The 22,570-nt window shown below is 41.3% G+C and overlaps 1 protein-coding gene across 1 annotated transcript in view; it reads left to right on the top strand.

Annotated features, from left to right (window-relative positions):
- Positions 1 to 20,497, top strand: part of sftpbb (surfactant protein Bb) — a 22,320-nt gene extending 1,823 nt beyond the window's left edge. Inside the window, exons 3-10 of the mRNA XM_063194556.1 lie at positions 2,047 to 2,121; positions 3,108 to 3,218; positions 11,520 to 11,672; positions 12,054 to 12,128; positions 12,499 to 12,676; positions 16,550 to 16,692; positions 19,968 to 20,048; positions 20,352 to 20,497. Coding sequence (XP_063050626.1) covers positions 2,047 to 2,121; positions 3,108 to 3,218; positions 11,520 to 11,672; positions 12,054 to 12,128; positions 12,499 to 12,676; positions 16,550 to 16,692; positions 19,968 to 20,048; positions 20,352 to 20,396 — 861 coding nt within the window. The 3' untranslated portion in view covers positions 20,397 to 20,497. The remainder of the gene's footprint in view (positions 1 to 2,046; positions 2,122 to 3,107; positions 3,219 to 11,519; positions 11,673 to 12,053; positions 12,129 to 12,498; positions 12,677 to 16,549; positions 16,693 to 19,967; positions 20,049 to 20,351) is intronic.
- The last annotated feature ends 2,073 nt before the right edge of the window (positions 20,498 to 22,570 follow it).

Raw genomic sequence — 22,570 nt, 5'->3', positions numbered from 1 at the left:
GAGGGTAGCAGGCTTGAAGAGCATGCCAGTAAATAATGCTCTCCTGTCGTCCTTAGGCCGAGTACTCAAAATAGGCTAAAGCAGTGGTTATCAACCTTTTTTGAACAAATGCTCCCCTTGACCTCATCATAAGCCTCCCAATGCCCCCTTGACCACATTATAAGCCTGTCAATGCCCATCTTACAATAGTATTGAGAATAAAATAGAATAATGCCCCCCATTTGAAACAGAGCATCACAAAGTGTTTGTTGAGAGACTTTAAGTTAGCCCTTTTAAAGACGAACTGTTTTCTGAAGCATTACGCGCCTTGAAGACCTCAACTTTCACAATGTGGGGGAAAAAAAGAAAATACAACCCCCCCCCCATCTTTTATTGCATTTTTCTCAGTTTCGCTCTCAGAGACTCTGGTGTGTCTCTGGGTCTGAAATTCAGTCACATATTGAGGTTGGTATTGTTTTAAGTATATCCTCAGGTTTCATTTCACCACATTGTTGAATAACCGTATTGATGAACAGTAAACAGTGCCCCCTGTGGTTGGGGCCGGTATCTGGTCTGGCTCATGGACAATTGGTTGCATGTCATTATGGCTCCTCTCATCCTTTCCTGCTCCCTCTGCCCTCCTGCTTCAGTGTTGCCCAACCTCCACGAAAAAAAAAAAAAACGTTTCCCCAAAAAGAGCAATAACGTCAACCAGTGCACAGCAACTTCTTGGTGGCTTCTCCCCATCAGCATCCCAGTTGCAAATCAGAGACTGGCTTCTGAAGTATGCCATTTCCAGATACTGAAAAAAGAAAACGTTGCTCCTTGTATCACAAGGCAAGAGGCCACAGGGAAGGGCAGGAGAATTAGATTGACTAGAAGCCTTTCTCAATTTTGGCTGAAGTGCCCTTGGCCTCCAGCAAGGCATCTCACCACAGATTGCTCGGTTACACTGTATCTTGTCATTGAAATGTCACTTGAAAGAAGGGACACTGCTACAGCTAACGACAAACCATTAAAAAAAAAAAATCTATAACAAATAAAACCACAAAAAAAACCCTGACGTTTCTATTCAGGGCCTCTGACAGCTTTGGCTCCTCCCCTCAATATTGTAATGGCGACTCCATTCTGGGCCCACTCTCTCCCTGGACCAGACATCTGACCCATTTCCCCCATCCCACACCCCCCACCACCCTTGTCAGCTTCCTGGTTTCCATCAGATAGATAGATAGATGGATTGTTTATTTGTCCTTTCGGAAAATTGTTCTCTGCCATTTTCAGTGCATCTGATACAGTTATAAAGACATCAGAGTGTAGCAGTGCTGCGCTGTTCTGTCCTTTAGTCTTACTGTCGGTGGTGGTTCAGGTGGTAGAGGAGCCTGTTCAGCACCCAGAGGGTTTCAGGTTCGAGCCCCGATCTGCCTGACCTCATCGATGTGTCCTTGAGCAAGACACGTAGCCCCAAATTGCTCCTGTGTGTCAATGTGAGTGTAAATGGGTGAATGTGAGGCATACAATGTAAAGCGCTTCGAGTCCTCAAAGGAGTGGAAAGGCGCTATATAAATACAGACCATTTACCATTTATCTTCTGAATTGAGTGAAGCTGCAAGAAGAAACCCTGCAAGTTGTGTAGGCCTCATATAGGCTTTATGAATCACTCTAATGGGAATGTGTGGAGTGTGTGCTTGCATGTTATGCGTTTGTGTTTAGGCATAAGCCACTTTGAATCTGTAAATTTGCCCTGAAAAATTGCACAACCAAACACACACACACACATTTAAAATGAAACAAATGCACATCCTGTATCAAGGTACAGGACAAAGTCTGATCCAAGGTCCGGTAGAAAGCACTCCATGCACTTGAAATCCTTCTATTCCATATAATCCACCAGGAATGAAACAAACTAGAATTAAATGATTTAGGATTAAAGGAAAGAGACGGATTTGAAGTGTGCAGACGTCTTTCTATCGAAACACGGAACAGAAGCACACGCTCACATAATGTTCTATTGGAACACGGAAAAAAACACAAACACACACTCACATGCTGTTCTTTTGACCCCTACAGTCGAAACGTATGTGTGAGGACTGCACCAAGATTACCCAAGTGCTCATGGGTTCCACCATGCTCACCCCCATGCAGGTCAGTACGTGGCAAGTGCATTCACCATTCATTGCATCAACACTGAGTGGGTTTTCTCAACCGTGAAAAACAGTTTCTACACTCCTCTCACTGCTTCATCAACTTGTAATAGAGTTAGAGGCAGTGCTGCCATTCATAGGTTATGACTCTAAGATGCTAATTAAAGTTGGAGAAGTGGGTAGGTCTTTCGGTGGTTTCAATACGGGACATTACCACATCCAACCTGTAGGGCACTGACAGTGAGCCAAGATCATAGAGGTGGTAGAACAGTAGACTAGAGGTGACACAGCAATTTGCGACTCACGACAGCACTGGAAATGACTGGAAAGCAGCTTCCATCTTCTGTAGACCTGTGCTCTTCAAAAATGGCCTAAAACTGTGCGAATATGAAGTGACACATAAATCAAGGACCAGATTTGAAAGGTCAGGCAAAATATGTACTTAAATTATATGAGTTGGTAAAATACATTTTGAAATAAGTTCATATTAGGTAGATATTTAGCCGATGGAAATGTTCACATTATTAAGCCATTTTTGACAGAGGTGAGCCCCTTCTCATTTTATTCACATTGCCAGGTCTACCTACAAATAATGGCTGCCAGGATTACCACGAATAAGGGGGCTGTGCCTCTATGTCTGCCTGTGTATGATTTGAATGAGGGAAAATACCATATCCAGCCTGCAGGGCGCTGACAATGAGCCTATATAGTACTATTGCAAATTTCTGTGCAAACAGACAATTAAGTTTATCTTATCTTACCTTATCTTTTATTTTATTTTATTTTATTTTATTTTCTTTTCTTTTCTTTTCTTTTCTTTTCTTATCTTATCTTATCTTATGTTATCTTATCTTATGTTATCTTATCTTATCTTTTCTTTTCTTTCCTTTTCTTATCCGCAGTAGACTGCAGCACTATCTTCATTCTTCATTATGGTTTTCCTCTTTCCACTGCTTACAATTTTGTTCTTGTGTCTTTATTTTATAGTTTGCAATGCTGAAGAAAACATTGTATGGAGTATGTCAGAAGCTTCCCAAAGGAGATCTCAAGAACCGCTGCTTCACCCTGGTGGACCATCGCCTTCCTGCATTCATGCAGGTGATATCTCTCTCCTTCTCTTTCTCTCTTTCTCACTTTCTCCCTCTCTTTCTCCCTCTCTTTCTCCCTCTCTTTCTCTCTCTCTCTCTCTCTCTCTCTCTCACACACACACACACACACACACACACACACACACACACACACACACACACACACACACACACACACACACACACACAAACACACACGTCATGTATCTTTGATTCTTTACTCATTTATCTCTAAGTTGCTGTCTCACAATGCACCACCATCTTGTGCCATTTTTCAGAAATGGAATATTATTGTTCATTGCACAGAATGACACACACAACTAGAATAATAATGACGCCATATAGTACATCGGCATAGAACAACCATCACATCTGAGCATTCCCTAAGGTTAGCAAGGGATGGAACCAGACTCCAGCCAGGGTGGTGGCGCTACAGACGAAGGGCTCCTTGTTTACAAACATTCAGCTGCGCGCACAGCTGAGGGAGATAGAAATGCCAAACAGGTAGGTGTGTAACTGAAAGTCCCAATAGAGTAGAGTAACTTTGTTGATCCCGGGGGGAAATTGAGGTACTGTAACTATGCGTTGTGTATGATTAGAACATGTTTTCTAGTCGTCTGGCTTACAAAGTGGGGTTTCAGGATAGGGTGCAGCCAGTGGTAGTTTGGGAGCGGCTGTCAGTTATAAGCTGCATTCACATGTGATTGGCCGATTAGCCACACGCGTAGTGTGAGTGTTTATAAACGGGAGAAACCCTGACTTGTGGCCCCTGGGAATGAGTTTTCCCACTACTGCCTCTTCCTCTGGCTCTACAGGCTAACACTGTGTATGTTATGGTTTACTTGTAGCTATAGCAGTATGTGAGACAGTACTACTGTATGTCTTAACAATAAATGAAGCGATTTTAACCCCTTAGCGCAGCACCTATGTTATAACCTCACTGTCACCAAAATTGTTATGTCTATGTCTTAATCTGTTACTTAAGGCTCTCGGCACTGTCATAGCAATGTTGTTATGATGTAGTTGAGAATTTTCCGCAAATAGTGAATAGGCTCGCTGGCGACCCCATCTGCAGTAAGAGGCTACACACCAAAACTCACTGCTCACTGTTCTATAGCCCCATAATACGCACCACTGCCCCAGTGGGCCGCTGCACTAGTCATTTAAAAGAGTTTACTACCATAGGACTACACTAGTACAACATTACACAGTCTAATAATACATAATGAGTTGGTTATTGCCATTCTGGTAACAAACCTAGAACAGGGGCCAGGTCTTTGATAGAATTTTGTCATGGCGTAGTAAACTCAGAGAGATGTGGGAGGATTGGGAAATCACCACGGGCCATAAAATGACTAGAATGGGAACTGGGTGCCATTGCCGTTTGAGCCACGGCCAAGACCATGTTTTAGTTTTGCTCCTGTTACAGTTTGCATAAGACACGATTAAAAGCAATACTCAGTTTCTCATTACCTTACACATCTACACATCCACTGATGTGGAGCCTGTTCGCTGTATATGAGAGTTTTGTCAGGTCTTCGGTTTGCATCTGTATTGCATAGGCCTACTGCACTGCTGGATGTTGTATTTTGCATGTCGTCTATTACATTTTTTAAAAATTCATTTGGTGTGCCGTGTGTCTCTCCTGTGTTCACTGTTGTATAGTGATCGATTTGATGTGGTGTGGTGTGTGGAGTGTCTTAATGTTCTGGGATTGTTGTGGTTAACTCCCAGCTTAAAGTACTTAGGATCCCCCTCTAACCTTTCGGTCTGTCTTCTGCGAGTTTGTTTCTTCACTCCAATGTTAACTCACTGGCTGCCAGCAGTTCCAGCAATTCAAAACAAAGAGCTTATACTGGGCCATGGGGTTTTCAGCATTTTGAGTGTTTGTCATGACCCACAGAAAATTCAGTTCTATGTCTGTATGAACTCCAACCCCATATAAACACAGAAAATATTGAAGTACAACTAATCCATAATGACACTTCTACAACATACAGGATCTATTCCTGGATGTGTAGGAGTCAGATTTTTTTTACACCTTACTGTAAAAACCCAAATTGACGTCTATATACGTCATTGGCAGCGTTGTTACTATTTTAAATTCTCTCGCGACTACTCACGGTCCGTCCACTGAAAACCTCAAATGTAACTTTTTGACAGAGCGGTCCACTTCCAGTGTCGTGTGAAACACTTCAGTCCCTTTTCATACGAAAAATCGCTTCACATACCGTATTCAGATTTGTATCAACTGCTGGCATTTTGTGATGAAAAAAAAAAACATTCTCACAGCGAGCTTATTTAAACAGCATTTTTCATGACGAGTCGATTTTCAGACAGGCATGCCGCAACAGGCATGACGCAAACTACGTAATTCTACATTGTGCCCCTTTCATATTGCAATACAATAACTATCTAGAAGTTTAACAAAGATAAAGAAGACTATAACCCTGTAATATTATACTAAAATTAGTCCATCTCTGTGCAACAGGGTGACCGGTAACACTTTACTTTACGGATCGCTAATAAGGTGTTAATTTCATACTAATTTCTCAGTAATTTCAGTCTAATTTTATGGTAATAACTGCTTGTTATTAGTAATAACAGCAAAATAACCATATGGTTTCCGGTGCAATTACACTATAATTTCTCATTAATAACAGCAAAAATAACCATACAGTTTCCAGTGCAATTATGCTGTAGTTTCTAGTTAATAGTAGGCTAATGGAAACAGCTACTGTGTCATCATAGTAGTTAGGTGGTAGGTATGCCAGTAACTAAACGGTATCAGCCGAAGTAGTTTCATACTAATTAGGCTTCATCAGGGCCGTAATGTGCAATATTTCCTCTTCCTATGTTATTGCATAGAAACGACCACCCAAGCATCCTTGTATTATTTCTGCTTAATTACCTTGTAAACAATTGAGTAGTTATATGGAAATAAGATATAATCAGGGCCGTAAAATGCATTATCACCTATTCCACTCAATTTTATGGAAATTACATATTTTCATGGTCTTAAAATGTCTTATTTCTTATTTCCACTCAATTACTTAGTTATTATCATTTTTAATACAATATAGACTAGCCTACTATGAAGTGATTCAAGTACACAGACAAACACATTGTGTGCAAAACTTTATTTATTTTTCCAATCAGTTATGAGATTCATGTTCACTGATGTGAGGTTGTCAATCGGTCCGTGTATATTTTCGTTCATTCATTATTCTATTTCGGATATGACACGAGAAAGGAATAAGGACTTGTTTATGATGATTTACGCTTGAATATCACTTGTGAAATGGAACCAAGCGCCATATTTTGATATTTTGTAGGTACTGAAAATGAAACGTTGAATCTTAGAAAAGAGAGAAAAGCAATAAAGAAAAACGTCCTTCTGAATTGCGTCTTTTGTTTATTCAGAATTCGGGTGACCTGAGAGTAAATCCTGGAAGGCTGGTTGAGCCTTCATTACATGGTTTCTTTGGAGGCAAACGGACTTTGCAGGCATTGTTGATGCAATATTCAGAACGTTGCTACACTTCAAAGATGTGGTCGATCTGTGATGACTGTGCGAGGAATTTGTGTCATGAGATGGTTGCGTAGGCTATCAATATCAAGCAAGCGCCACAAGCATGTGCATACGCCCCACCGCCATTGAGTAGGGCGTCCCAGAGGGGGAAGAATGATTTACTGTCTATATTTTGACTTAAACTTATCAACCAATTTAACCTTCGCAACGGCATTTCATGTGCTTAGGCCTGGACTTGATTGTATTTGGCCATATAGCCTATTATAGCGTTCTAATCCAACAGAAGTGCAGCTGTGCGACAAGGAGAGATATCTTCGATGGGAAGGGGTAGACCAACTGTCATTGAGAACATTGACAGTTCTTACGATCAGCATCAGTTTCCCAGTTCATCTCCAGCCTTTAGGTGTATACCCGGACATATTGCTTTCCAACAATATCACTAATGTTTCAAATACACCAAAGTGAAATGTGTATTCAACGTGCCTAAAACTTGGTATGGAGAGCGCGCGCTTCAGCTCATTACACTTGCCAGAATACGCAACAGTTTGCGTGAGAACACTGCTTTGGACCGTTTGCTCCCTAATGCATATTACTACATGTGAAAGGGTATAATAGGTTATTGACTTTAGCCTTTATTTAGGCTATAAAGTTGAGTCCATAACATAAAGAGAACTTCACCTCTATTTTATAAGGCGGACGCACGCTCCAATACAGGCCTAACCATCACGCGTGCTGCGCATAGGCCTACTAGCCTGTACATCGCAAAAATGTTTTTCATCATTCTATTATTTTTCTGTTGTGTCTCTGGCTCCAGCTACTGTTCTGTGTGTCGTTTGGTAGCTAGACCTTTTCTGATGCGTTTCAGACGGCAAACTTTCCTTCCGGGTAAACAGAGGGGGAGGGGTCAGTCAAATGAAATTCAATAAACGAATAGCCAAATATCACAAATTGAAAAACGATCAAAACTTTTGTCATTTTTTATAATGCTATTATGGTATGAAGTAACACATGCAGAAAACAAAATACAGCCATTTCTGCTTGTATTGCTTTAATCAAAACAAGAAGTTGCACCCTTTTTTGAATTTCATATTTCATTCCAAAATAGAATAATGAATGAACGAAAAAGTACACGGACCTCAATCTGCCACCATCCAGAGGAAGTCCTGTGAACACAAACAAACAAACAGAGAAGTCAACTGCAAGACCGGTTTCACCACGTTTATTTTTTTATGTTATCAATTCACCATCGCTAAATTTGCTTCTGACATGCAGTACCATGTTAAATGCACGTTGTAAATCTTCCTCAGCCAGGCTGACATCGTTGCTGATTTACAAAGGCAAACTCTAGCTAGCACCTAGCTTCAGTCATTGAAAACATGGTGGGCAGAGCTAGCTAGTGGTTTCCATTCAGGGTTCATACACTTTTTCACCAATTTTTTTCCATGACTTTTCCATGACTTTTCCAAAACCTTTTTCTGAATTTCCAGGACCGAAAAACCAATGACCAATCGCGCGGGGGGTGGGGGCATAGGCTATATTACAGGCTATATTACGTAGCCTATATTATGAATAGGTAATTACTGTATATATTTATACTATAGACTATATTACAAATATGTAAACAATAAACATATTCATACTATAGGTTATCTTTTACTACAAGCTATAAGCAACCATTATACTTCATGTTGTATTACATTAATTCTGCTATTATTCACCAATGTTATATTTCGCTTGTCTAATGTAGAGTCAGAAATGAAAATGAATAGGCCTAGGCCAGCCTATAGCAAATTAGGTCGTGAAATCATCATGAAGACACATTTTTATCAACATGCTCTCTATGGAGATGGATAAATGCTCATCCTGCCCAAGTAAGAAATCATAGGCCTGCCTACTACACCTGCCTAAGCACAACAGTCCAAAGCTCCTGTAAGAATGTAGAGACTGCACTGTTCGTGGCATAGAAGTCTGACGCCCACTCAAGGAGATGCTAGGGTGAGTTTCATTTTGTGTTGCACCGATCTGACCGATTTGAAAACAAAGCCACAGATTACTTTTTCAAACTCTAGTCACGCTGCCGTTTATACCGTAGGCCTATTTCAAAACAGGCGCGTCATGCCGACATTGGTAGTCGTTTGGCTCGCGGTCAGCTGCACATAGACTACTGTACGGATTTCATGTAATCTTTCAGCACACTGGAAGTTCACTCGCAGGCAGCAGGTGCATTGGTTATCAATATCAAAATATCGGGGCTTACCGAAAGCATAAAGGTTCGCTTGGTGCCCTATCTGGCAAATTAAACCAAGACCAAACAGGTATTAGGATTGTATTCCTTTTGGCATTAGCTACGTTTCAGTGGAACCGCTAAATATTTTAAAACGCGTATAACTGCTAACCTGTTAGTAGCTGAGGAGGTAACCGCCTGCTGTATCTTGCCCTTCAGGTGGCTAACAAGTGCCGCTGCTTCGCCCATATCGGACGGACACATCCCAACTTTCGTCCTCTCCAGCCATTGTTGATCATCTTTTCAGAAAGTTAAGCCGCGCATTGTTGAAGTAACACTTCGCTACATGCTGTAATATCGTACAGAACCACATTTCTTTTCTAGGATTAGAGCCTCTCACCACTCACCACCACGCACACACTACATCTAGCTCGCGCGTTACGAGGCCGGTTGCCAGGTGTGACTGATTTTTAGCGCCAAAAACGCTTGAAACCCGCCTGCAGCCATTACAACATGCGTTATTTGAAACCCACTCAATTTGGCAACACATGGTTAGGCAGACGCAGCCTGCACTAGACAACATTTCCACGAGAACTCGGACATTTAGATTTTATTACGCCGTGGCTTCAACTTCATAAAGATAATTGATGAAACACTGGATGGATTTCCATGACTTTTCCAAAACTTTTGACCAAAAATATGTTTTCCATAACTTTTCCAGGCCTGGAAATTTGAATTTTCAAATTCCATAACTTTTCCAGGTTTTTCATGACCGTACGAACCCTGTCCATTGTAAAGGTACTTCTGTATGCCGTTTCATTTCCAGAACAAACATAAACCTAACACTAACTCATAAAACATGTTTGCATAAGGCTAAAGTAATTCGACGATTGAAGGTGGATGAAATCAACATCAAGACCATTTTAGCTCACCTTGAAAGTTACCCTGGGGTCCCTGGTTGCTGCCTGCGTGCGAAAGCACTGTGTGGTGCGTCTCAAACTCCACCCTTGTGTGTCAGGGTACTCAATTAAACAACGTCAGCGTCTCTGAGCCTTACTGCAATCAGAGCGGGCAGCGTACAACTAGAACGAGTGTGCTTGAAGTACAGAAGTATACTGATTGGGACGCTCCTGTTCTGCAGTAACCAAACTTTCGTTGCCTAGCAACAACAGGACTCGCCGCCGCCACCGCGAGCTAGTTCAACTTCAGTGCAGCAGAGCCAGGCAAGGTAAGCTTCCTGACAACGAACTTTTAATGTAGTTCTAGCTTTAACCTGCTTTCATTTTGTCTCTGAGCATTGAAGGATTTTAACTGTATACATTGCAAACACGTCTTATCAGCCGTGTTTGTGCTGAAATGGCATAGCCTACAGAGGTACATGGAAACCACTAGTTCTAGCTAGCTCTGCCCACCATGTTTTCAATGACTGAAGCTAGGTGCTAGCTAGAGTTTGCCTTTGTAAATCAGCAACGATGTCAGCCTGGCTGAGGAAGATTTACAACGTGCATTTAACATGGTACTGCATGTCAGAAGCAAATTTAGCGATGGTGAATTGATAACATAAAAAAATAAACGTGGTGAAACCGGTCTTGCAGTTGACTTCTCTGTTTGTTTGTTTGTGTTCACAGGACTTCCTCTGGATGGTGGCAGATTGACAACCTCACATCAGTGAACATGAATCTCATAACTGATTGGAAAAATAAATAAAGTTTTGCACACAATGTGTTTGTCTGTGTACTTGAATCACTTCATAGTAGGCTAGTCTATATTGTATTAAAAATGATAAATGGAATGTGGAAAGTGGAAATAAGAAATAAGACATTTTAAGACCATGAAAATATGTAATTTCCATAAAATTGAGTGGAATAGGTGATAATGCATTTTACGGCCCTGATTCTATCTTATTTCCATATAACTACTCAATTGTTTACAAGGTAATTAAGCAGAAATAATACAAGGATGCTTGGGTGGTCGTTTCTATGCAATAACATAGGAAGAGGAAATATTGCACATTACGGCCCTGATGTAGCCTAATTAGTATGAAACTACTTCGGCTGATACCGTTTAGTTACTGGCATACCTACCACCTAACTACTATGATGACACAGTAGCTGTTTCCATTAGCCTACTATTAACTAGAAACTACAGCATAATTGCACTGGAAACTGTATGGTTATTTTTGCTGTTATTAATGAGAAATTATAGTGTAATTGCACTGGAAACCATATGGTTATTTTGCTGTTATTACTAATAACAAGCAGTTATTACCATAAAATTAGACTGAAATTACTGAGAAATTAGTATGAAATTAACACCTTATTAGCGATCCGTAAAGTAAAGTGTTACCGGGTGACCTTTGTTCACTACTTTGTTGTTGAATATGGTATTTTGCACGTTGTCTTATTTCATTTGGTGTGTTGTGTGCCAGGGTGACCTGTGTTCACTATCATATTTTGCCTATTCTCTAATGTATTATTTGAATTTGTGTCTTTTGGTGTGTGTGTGTGTGTGTGTGTGTGTGTGTGTGTGTGTGTGTGTGTGTGTGTGTGCAACAGAGTGACCTGTGTTCGCTGCTGGGCGTGTGTCCCGCTAAGCCCACACCCACGCCGGAGGCGGACCAACTCCCCAACGTCCATCTCAATGGCAACGACATGCTGGACCTCAGCCCTGCCTTCCTCCCCACAGAGGGAACCAAGCCCGTAGTGCCGGTCCGTCCGTCTGTCTGTGTGCGTGTGCGTGTGCGTGTGCGTGTGCGTGTGTGTGTGTGTGTGTGTGTGTGTGTGTGCGCGCGTGTGTGTGCGTGTGTTGCATTTTGCATCGCTGCATTGTTTGTTTGGGAATATGAGGATGTGTTTGTGTACATGGTGTGCATGTGTACTCCCAATTGTGTGTGTGTGTGTGTGTGTGTGTGTGTGTGTGTGTGTGTGTGTGTGTGTGTGTGTGTGTGTGTGTGTGTGCGTGCGTGTGTGCGTATGTAGATGTGCGTTTGTGTATACATGTCTACTCCCAAACGTGTGAATCTTTGTGAAAGGCATTTATAGAGATAAAGATCTCTGTCCATCTCTCTCTCTCTCTCTCTCGATCTCTAGGCCGGATCAACCTGCACTTTGTGTATTACAATGTTTAAGAAGCTGGAGGAAATGCTGCCCAAAGACAGAACTGAGGTATATAAACACAACCGTCTCTCTCTCTCTCTCTCTCTCTCTCTCTCTCTCTCTCTCTCTCACACACTCACACACACACACACACACCATATTCTCGTCTCTTTTATCCACAAAAACACACCTATGTTTGTATTTCTGTGGCAAGACAACTACTGCATGTGGGTCATTTCCATTTTAGAGTTCAGTTTTCTTTTTAACTTTAGACTGGTCTTCATAGAAGTGTGATCTGCAATTGAGACCCCCCCTCTCTCTCTCTGTGAAGGTAAAGGAATTTTTTTTTTACATGTCTGAAACAAAAGAAAACTAATGTCTCTCTCTCTCTCTCTCTCTCTCTCTCTCTCTCTCTCTCTCTCTCTCCCCCCCCCATCAGGACCAGGTGGTGCAGATGCTGAGTAAGGTGTGTAAGATGATGCCTGAGAAACACATCAAGCAGTGCAACGAGCTGCTGGCCAAATACGGCAAGCAGGTGGTGGACTTCGTGCTGTCCGACATGGCTCCCCACACCATCTGTGTCATGCTGCGCCTCTGCATGTACACGCCCCCCAAAGGTCAGCACCGCAACTGCAGTATATAATATAATATAATGTATGCTGCAGTGACAAAACTAATTTCTTATCATAATAATTTCTTTTAATTTTATCATTTTCTAGTAGTTTATTTACAGACAGGGATCGTTGACAAGGATACAACTGAGAGGGGACTGTGCTTAGTTGCCATTGGGTAGCATTTTATATTTTAGTAAGGGGGACGTTGACAGACTTATGATGAGGTCAAAGGGCCATTGGTTCAAAAAAGGTTGAGAGCCATTACCTTAGTTAAAGGTTAGCTTAGAACTGCAGTCTTAATGTGCAATAGAACGTTAGCCAAATAGACGAACTCTAGTGGTCGAAAAACACGCACTCGCACCATAGGGCATAATCCGGCCTGAGCCAGACTCCTGGCCTCCTGGTCGGGTTGCCAGATGTGACTGATGATTTCCAGCCCACAGATGCTCAAATAACCCTGGAAACACTAAATCCTGCTCAATTTGAACTAAATTCTATTGATCTATTTGGTCATAAATGTACAGATTTATCCGCAAGCAGTAATCCTGAACAGCCCAATTGGGCAGGAAATCACCAAGTCTGGCAACCCTGGTCACGCTCTATATGTGCAACAAGTTTTTGTTTTATTTCCACACAAAGAAAGAAGTGACAAAACTGGTGCTACTGTACTGTGTGTGTAGCAATGTCGCAACAACTGGTGGTACGGCAACCATCATTCACAATAAACGTACTGCAAAGTTCTGTTCCTCTGAGAGGAAGAGCAAAGGGCAAAAGGCCAAACACAAAATTTGAAACATACACCCCAATAGTCTGCTTATGCAACTGTTGTTGGGGAAATCTGTATTTAAATGTATCAACACAGTTTGCTCTCCGGTGAAATAACCAGGTCATGATAACCTCCCTGCGTAATTATTACCTCTCCACCAAGGAGGTTAGGTTAGGTTTTCAGTCGCAATGGTTTGTCTGTACGGGTTTTGATGAATGGGTTTTGATGAACATTTGTGGAGCTTGGTGTTGATCCAGATCATGATCCAGATCCAGAATTTTTTAAAAGATTCTTCCCCATTGTGGGATAGGGTGAATTTTCTCATTCTAGTTTCTAACTCCACAAAAGCAATACAAGGCAAAAAAGACTTTGAAAAAAATAGGGTGGAACATAATAAAATGTTCTATCAAACAGCTTCCTTGGTGGAGGTCTGCACTCTCTGAGTGCATGTCTAGTTTTTATATGCAACTTTAGCAACAATAATTTATTTGTTTCACATGCTGTCATTGCTGATATGATGGGAATGTGCCCAAGTTGTTTTTGCTGAGAACGTCAAAGGGCTGTTGTTATGTTTGAAAGATACTAGGCGAGTACATTTAGGGTTTGACCCCAAAAAAAATGATACAAAAGGTTTTTTTATGGATTCTATTACTATTGGACCGGCTAAATTACATACTAAAAATCTAGTAAAATCTGACTTTGGGAAATGAGTTTTTTCAACATAGCTGCCATGGGCTTATTATAAGGGTCAAGAGACACTCCAGGTGAATAGGCCAAAACATTTTGCTTGCCGATATCACCATGAAACTTAATCCGGTGATTATTCACATATTTGTGAGAAAAAAATGCATTGCAAGTTTTCTGAAATGTTATGTTTTAATATGGTAATTGGACTATATCTAATTAAATATGCATTACATTTCAAAATGCAAAAACTCAAAATCTGAAAAAGCCAAGCTCAAAATTACTCTTTTATTTTGTTTCTAGTAAGCCAGAAGATATCTTCAGAAGAAATTATGGACATCTCTTCTTGTTTTGTAGTAAATCTAAAAATCTTTGTGCAGACTCACCAGCTAGCATTTTTTTTTTCAAAACATGATTATTTAACATCTTTCTTAGATAAATAATTGAGTTTTATGTTTCTCAAGTTCTTCCAGACATTCTTTGAGTCTGGTGGTATCATTCTTAGGATGTATCAAGGGCAAGGTCAGCTGTCCTCAAATCATAGCCTCTCCACAGAGGTGTCCTAAGGGCTGGTGCTGGGACTCCTATTTGCCATGTACACCACATCACTGGGCCATGTTATCTGTTCTCACAGCTTCTCATACTACTGTTACACCGATGAAGCACAGTTACTTTGTGCCAGATGACTCCACGGTCACACACATTTCCGCTTGGCTCTCTGAACTATCCACAAGTATGAAGGAATGCAACCTTCAGTTGAGCCTCGCCCAAATGCACTGCTGGTGATCCCAGACAAAGATTTAGGTTGCCATGATATCGAACTCAATATGGATTCTGCTACTGTTGCCTCAAATAAGGCCACAAGAAATCTAAGTGTAATTGTTGATGACCATCTATCATTCTCTGACCACATAGCCTCAGTTTCCCAGTCATGCCCTCTTTTTCATGCCCTAATTGAATACAAGGCCCTGACCCTTTATGAAGCTACAACAGGCCCTACTCTGGCTTACCCGAAAGCTATGCTAAAGCCCTATGTCCTTTCAGGACATTGTTTGTCTCCAGTACCAAACGTTTCACCTTGCCCTCTACTTACACATGTAGTGGCTCCTGTCTATTCAGTTCTGCTGCTGAAAGACCCAAAATACCTAGTGACACCATGATTCATCACTGATGATGTGCCCTGACAAACAACACATGGATATTACCATAGCAGTAGTGTCTTTATCCACCCAAACAGCACTCCAAACAAACAGATCCTGAAAACATGTTAGTTCATGCCAATGTAATTATCATGTAGTAACCTTTATTTTAAAAAACTTTGATCTTGAAAATGACACCTTTCCTGAAGTTAGATTTTCCTAGATTTTTAGTATGTTGGTAAGGACAGCAGGATAAATTGAAATCAGTTGAAAAACCTTTTGTATCAATTTTTTTGGGGTTTGGTGCATTTTGGCCATAGATGTACTCGACTATACATGTCCTTGCCCAATGTAACAATGAAAATGTTACAATTATGTACATAGTATTCACTGACAAAACAATGTGTTTGAAATGTATTAAGAAGCTACCAGTGTCATAGTCTAGTGGGTGAATGCTTATACAGTAGTCGGTTTCTCAACGTAATAACAAAAACCCTGTGTCACATCCTTGCTATTGTTTATAAGTGTACCTACTACATTCCATAGCCCCACAGCTAATACCGGTACATATAATTATAGCCTTTAACCGCCTGGAGAGTTGGTCTTGATGAGTGAGATGCCTAGAGTTGGCATTGTACATGGCTCATTTATGTAGCAGTAGGCCTATAGTTCACAAAAGGCTTTATTCCACATATAACCTGGCTGTGCCGTACCTTGTGTCGAGTTGAGTGGTACTGTTAAACCATCCCAGCAGTATGGTTGGAGTTATGTTTTTTTGCTGTTGACACGCAGCATTACTTTACGTAGGCTAGTTGTGTTAATGTAAGGCTGACACATAGCTGATCTATCGAAGTAGTAGAAATAGTTTATGCGACATCATGTATAGACACTTCAGTGTTGATTTCTGCATTCAATTTTAATATTGAAGTTATACAGTTTCAAAGTAAAGAGCATTCTAAGAGAGTTGATCTGGTGGCCGCCATGATTATTTTTTTGATTCTCCCGGTGAGGGCGAGCTGACACATGGGATTCTGGGTATAAGGCAGTGAAAAACCCGCTCAGCTCGGTTCAGTCGTAGGCCTACATAAAAACAAGGACTGGTTTTTACTCTGTGCCATGCTGTGCTAATCGAAACGCAATTAACAGGGGCCGAGTCGTGCCGTGTAGGGTTGTACCGGGTAGAAAACAGGCTGTGGAAAAGGGCCTTTAGAGTATCTCTACTGTATTGTGATTTACTCTATTGTAGGCCTATTGTATTTGTTTCTATTCTATTCTATTGCTGTTTAGAGCTGCCCGTGGCCTCAGACTGTACTTCCTGTTTGACGCTGTCGGCTCTGACACGTTTCCATCTGGGCCGCAATGCCACCGAGATGCAGATCGCCTCCCTGATGCAGAATGTCTGCCAGCGCCACCCTGACACCATTCCTCAGGTACAGTAGCCTAAGCGGAGCCTTATACACCAGTATATTAGCCTTAGCCTAATACCTTGCTTACACGTATATATGAATATATTTTTAAATGCATCAGTTTGGGTCTTTTGTTTACACATGAACAGTTGTTGAGCTCTCCTTTTAAAACTCCAGTTTTAAAAAATATCTGTTTTAGGAAGCTAAAACCCATCTGTCACAATGTTGTTTCTCTTATCCACGTCATATGTAGCCTTAGCCTTGGCTTCAGCCACCCCGACACCATCCCTTGGTACAATAGCTTTAAGGGCTCTGCATACTTAACGTGCACACTTTGGTGCATTTGGCGCAAGAACCAATGAGTTTGAAGTATGAAGTATGAATTCGCCTTAAGGCGCCTTAAAGCCAGAGACGTTCTATTGGCAATTTAGCAGTACCCAAGCCTAATTTATGCTTCTGACACATAGCTGACGCATAGCCACTGCTAGCATCAAATTTGTCTCTGCGTCCCCCAGGTTCAAAAAGCATGTCGAATTCACCTTCCAGCCAAGGCATTTTAGGGGAGCTGAACTAGCAGGTTGGTCTGGCCTCCCACAGGGGTGATAGCAGTCCGGCGCCGCGCCGGAAATCCGGCGTAGGGTGGCTGTAGAAAAAAATTAAATCTTTCCCCAATATTAATAAAATGATAAATTATCGCGTGGGCCTTCATTAATGTACGGTGAAAATAAATGAGCGCGCAACAGCCAGTTGTAAGAGACGTGAAAGGAACCCAATGAGCAGCAGCCCACAATATTGTATCATCCCGACACCTTAACAGCTGTAACATGTAAACAAAAATATGTCTCGAGTCACTCACTACCAGCACCACTGGCAGCTGAAGCAGCATTGCAAAAATTAGCAATACAATGTTAGCACAAAACCGCATGGCTTGCTTGCTTGCTTTGTGATTTGGGTGTGTTAAACCATGTGGATGTAAGTGGAATACTTGTAAAGTTTTGTGATAAAGACAACGTTTGAAGGTAAGGCGATTTGGTTATTATTTGCCCGCTGTATGTTGGCGTGTCGCCTCGTGCTTGGAAATCATTGAGAGAATATATAGACTCGGCTGTCCCATTCATGTGCGCTAAATGACGGTGCAATGTTGACAAACTTTGATGGAGGTAGAAGTAGGCCTAGTTTCTTTCGAAAAAGTTTGTATGCTGAAAACGGTAGGCTAGGCTATGCCAGTCATGATACTTTTGCTGATGCGTTGCGTTATGTTGTCTGTATTGGAATAGCCGCGGCTACCATTTGCAACATGTCCTAATGATCATGGAATGCTTGAAATTGGATCGCTAATGTTTCACATTTTCACAACTAGTGTGTGACTGCTTTGAAATGGATTGAATCGACCAGTCTGCATAACGGATGTATCAAGGTTTACAATTTACCACTTAAGAATGATTTTGGCATCGATTTGGACTGTTGATTGAAGGATGGTCTTTTGCCACTGGTATTGTAAAAAAGGGTGATACTTTAGCTGCACTCCTCGCGGGCAGGGAGCAATGATCAATATCAGACACTCCCATCATGAATTTCATGTGGCCAGGCCACCGTGTCCTAGACATGCAGCGAATGTTCATCTTATTGTCATGCCCCTGGCTATTTTCAAGTAGTTTAATTCGGTCTTTGTTTTTGTTGTTTTCTGTTGTTATCTTTGCAACTCCTACATTGTAATGTGTGCACGAGTGGTTTTCATGTCTTTTAATTGACCACAAGCCATTGCGAAAGACACGCAGTAGTCACACAGAAGTCAGGTAGCCGGTTCCGACATCTATGGAGTCCGAAATTAGCGATGTGAACGTGGGCCTACACATGTAGCCAATTATGCGCTTGTCCCCTAAATATTCCTGTAAATAAAGGGCGTTTCCCTACAACGGGAAGGCAGGGGTTGATGGATAGACCATGGGGCCATGAGTATCTAAACATATATCAGGAAGTAGACAAGTTATATGAACAATGCCCCAATGAAAATGAAATGAATCAGCACACAGGAAAAGTAGCCTATATTACAGTGTCGTTACTGTACTTTGTAGTAGTATTGCCCCCTACTGACCTGTAGCCTAGGGTGTGGCTGCTGCTACATAGGCCCCTATGCAGCTTTGAGTTAATTCATGTGGTAAAATATGTGGGCTACCATGTTTTCAGAAATGCATTCTGGTGTTGAAATGTTGCATTGTGGTTCAATACCCACCTCAATAACTACTGCAACATCACAAGCCTAGAATGGTTTTCTAACTGCATTCGTTGGTAGGCCTATTTGTTTTTACAGCTAGAATTGAACATGGCCAGTTTCTTTCAGTCAATCTTAAGGGCTATAGCCTAACAAGATGAAAATCATCTGTGTTTTCGTGAATAACACTAGACACGAGGCAAAAATGAAAGCATCTCAAATGAGCATCCCAAAATTGGCCTTGTATGTGACGTATGAGAGACCCCCGCGCCGTCCGCCATTGGAACAGGAAAAAAAGTTCAGGCTCAGGATTTTTTTTTACTATCACCCCTGCTCCCACCATGTGGAAGACAATCGTGCTGGGGACATGAAATCTGTCCCCCAACATGCTATCTGCAGAGAGTTTTTCTTTCTGTTTGAGTCTATGTAGCAAGTTCTTAGGGACGGCCTGTTCTGCACCGCTTAGCAGTTTGAATGTAAACCTTTGGTTCCACCCATAACTTTCAGCTTCGCTAATGGCGCAGTGCCAGACTATTCTTTTCATATTAGTCCTGCTTGCCAGGCTACTGCTTCAATGGAACCAAAGTTGTCCTGCATAGTCCAGACCCATTCACAGGGTTGCCTGCCTGATAATTTCCAGCTCAAAAAACGATAGGAGGCACTAACGAACGAAATTGGGTTGATTTCTATGGCCATAGACCTACAGAAAAACCCACCCAGTGTCTGTTTTTAGGGAATCTTCCCAATCTGGCAACACTGCCATTCATGATCTGCTAGCCAGCATCTGTCAATGTACATCAGCACAATGGACTTGTAATAGATTCAGAAGGACATTCTAAATACTTTTCATCTGCTTCTAGTTAACCACTGAGCTTTGTCAGCACACAATGATCTGAATGAAGGTTTTAAATAAGCTTACTTTTTCGCCCTGGTTCTTTGTCACAGAAAGACATTTTCAAATGCGTCTAATTCCTTCAAATACTTCCTCTGCTTCCAAGAACCACTGAGCTGCTTCAGCACACAATCATCTTGTAACAGAAAGACGGTTTTAATACTCTCCCCCCTCGTCCTCATGTTTTCTTCCCAGTGTGAGATCTTCACCCAGATCTACGAGTCGAAACTCCCGAGGATTTTGGGAAAACAACATGGTGGTCAAGATGCTTGTGAGGTAAATGAATTGTGTCATCAATCAATCATCTGACTGGACTGAATAGTCTGTAGGTATATGGCACTATAATGTGATTTCATGAAAAAACAGCAATATCAGTGGAATTAGCCTACATTAAATAGAGAATAAAATCAGTCTACAAATCACACCCTGATTATGATGCACTGTTTTGATTAAATATAAAAGTTATATATAGATATAGTAAATATATAGTAATTGTATTTTAGAATTGGTTGAGAAAGCTTGGCATTCTGTATTTGCAATGCATGACTTATGTGTGTGTGTGTGTGTGTGTGTTCACAGAAAGAGGACTTCTGCCAAGGCCAGTCATGGGAAAATATCCACTAGAGCCTTCACCTGTCTCTTCATTTAACTTAAGGATCCATATTAACTGCTTATGTACTAACCACCTCATTATCACATGCTTTTTTGCAATGTGGAGGGGAAAATACAACAATATAATAGGATTATCGATTTATTATAGATTTGTTTTCTTCAGAAAACATATCAGCAATGACAGGATAGCGTTGTTGTTGTGAGATAGCAGCACTCACACGTCACAAGTTAGTCAGCCATCCTTGTCTGCACACATGCATTAATCCTTGACAACCTACTTTGCTTGACACATAGAATTGTAACAACTGCACACATAAGCTAAAATAAAAAAACAACAAAAACACAAAGCTGACTACAGGATTGATTGCCAGTGGTGAGGCATGTAGTGTTTGTAACTGTGACTATGTAGCAGCTCCTTGGGCCTCATGTACTGCTTGCTTCCGCACAAAAAAGGTTACGTATGGAACTTATCACTGAAACCCATTCAGATGTACCAAGACAGACTTAATATGAAAACGTGCATGTGCACTGAGTTGCACGTCAAATAGGATGTACCACAAAAATGAGCGTGAAAACCTGTTTATGCATGGATAGATACATCCAGTTTTTTGTGGAGCATAGTGTATGTATGTTATCAGATTTTCACAGACGCAGAGATTCAGTAGGAAATCCACCCAAGTGTCAGCACATGAGGCCCCAGGTTACTAGGATTCCCTCTCATAATGAGGGGTGTGTGAACTCTTCATCTAATGCTTCCTTTATTCAGCACTGCTGCATGCATATGAATGAATGTATGCCTAGCATCATCATACTCACCCTGCTGAACAGCAAGCTTTTGGTTGTTGTGGCATTAACACAAAGCAATAGCATACTGCATTCTCTCATCCTCATGCTGTTGCTGTTATTTTCAAGCATACTCCATGTACTATGCGCTGAATGAATACACCTGACTGGCAACTGCACTGGTGAACATTGTAACTGTGCAATGTGATTGTCTTCATAACACGTAGGTTACGCTGGTGATTAGCATCAGGTCAAAGTGCTTCCTACAGTATGATGGGCCTTTAGTATTAGAAATGCACAGTGCCAGCAAGAATTACTATGTCTGATTGGGTCATGTGGCCGAGCAGTGTAATGCACTCACAGGTAATCAGCATTATGCTTCATTGCATCATGTGAGTGGTCAGTGTGCTGCATACACAAGCGATTAGAGAATTATGTCTTAACTAACCGCGTCACATGAGTTAACCCCCCCCCACCCTCTCTCTATGCACTGGTCCTTTGCTTACCTTTTTGCACATTTAAAAATGCACTGTGTCGCTGATGTACCAATGTTGATGTTTTTGTTAGTTTTTGAACTCGTGATATCATATATCAGGGAGACTTGAGCAACTGCTGGAATTTCAAAATAAAGCTGTTACCAATTAAAGAAGCGATGAGTCATCTGATTACATGCCTATGAAGGTGATGGAGGTTTTGGGTAAACGCCATCCTGTTTTATTTTCCTTGTTTTGATTGAATGCCTTTATTTGAGACAGGACAGTGAAGCAGTGAGAGAGAAAGATGGCAAAGCCGGACTCGAACCCGGGTCCCCAGATATATGGTATAGTGCCTCAGCCCACTGAGCCACTGCATCTTCAGATGTTACCCTTGTTTTAAATCAATGGTCATTTCCCACTGTAGCAGAAGACCTTCAATTTCACTGTCAAGTTCAAGTCAAAGTTGAACTTGGCCCCTTTCTTGCAGCAGTACAGAGGAAGCAGGCCATATTGCATGGCTAAATTGCTGAAGAAATGGACTCAGTTAAAGCAATTCAGTGGCAATGTTGACTAGCTTTGGAGAAATAAACAGAGGCCTTGTGGTTGAGTTAACTTCAAAACTACACTTAACGAACTTACAGACTCATGTGATGTGGTAATGCTTTCTTACGGCTGAAGGCAAGCCTCAGAAGACAACAGAAATAGTAGGGTTTTTTTCTCTCGAAAATGTGGTTTTAATATACTGTACCAGATTCATATGTGGTCATATGATGGATGGTAGGTTTATAAGGAGCTGGTTGGTTGAATTTCATTCTCATACTGTCAATAGCAATAAATAAGTAGACAATTGATCATGGTTACTCTGTTATGCTGCTATGGGCAATCAACCATTTCTTACAATACAAGTTAAAATAATGTAATTTTACA

The sequence above is a fragment of the Engraulis encrasicolus genome, chromosome 3, assembly GCF_034702125.1.
Source record: "Engraulis encrasicolus isolate BLACKSEA-1 chromosome 3, IST_EnEncr_1.0, whole genome shotgun sequence".
Lineage (NCBI taxonomy): Eukaryota > Metazoa > Chordata > Actinopteri > Clupeiformes > Engraulidae > Engraulis > Engraulis encrasicolus.
This window is presented reverse-complemented; position numbering and strand designations above follow the sequence as displayed.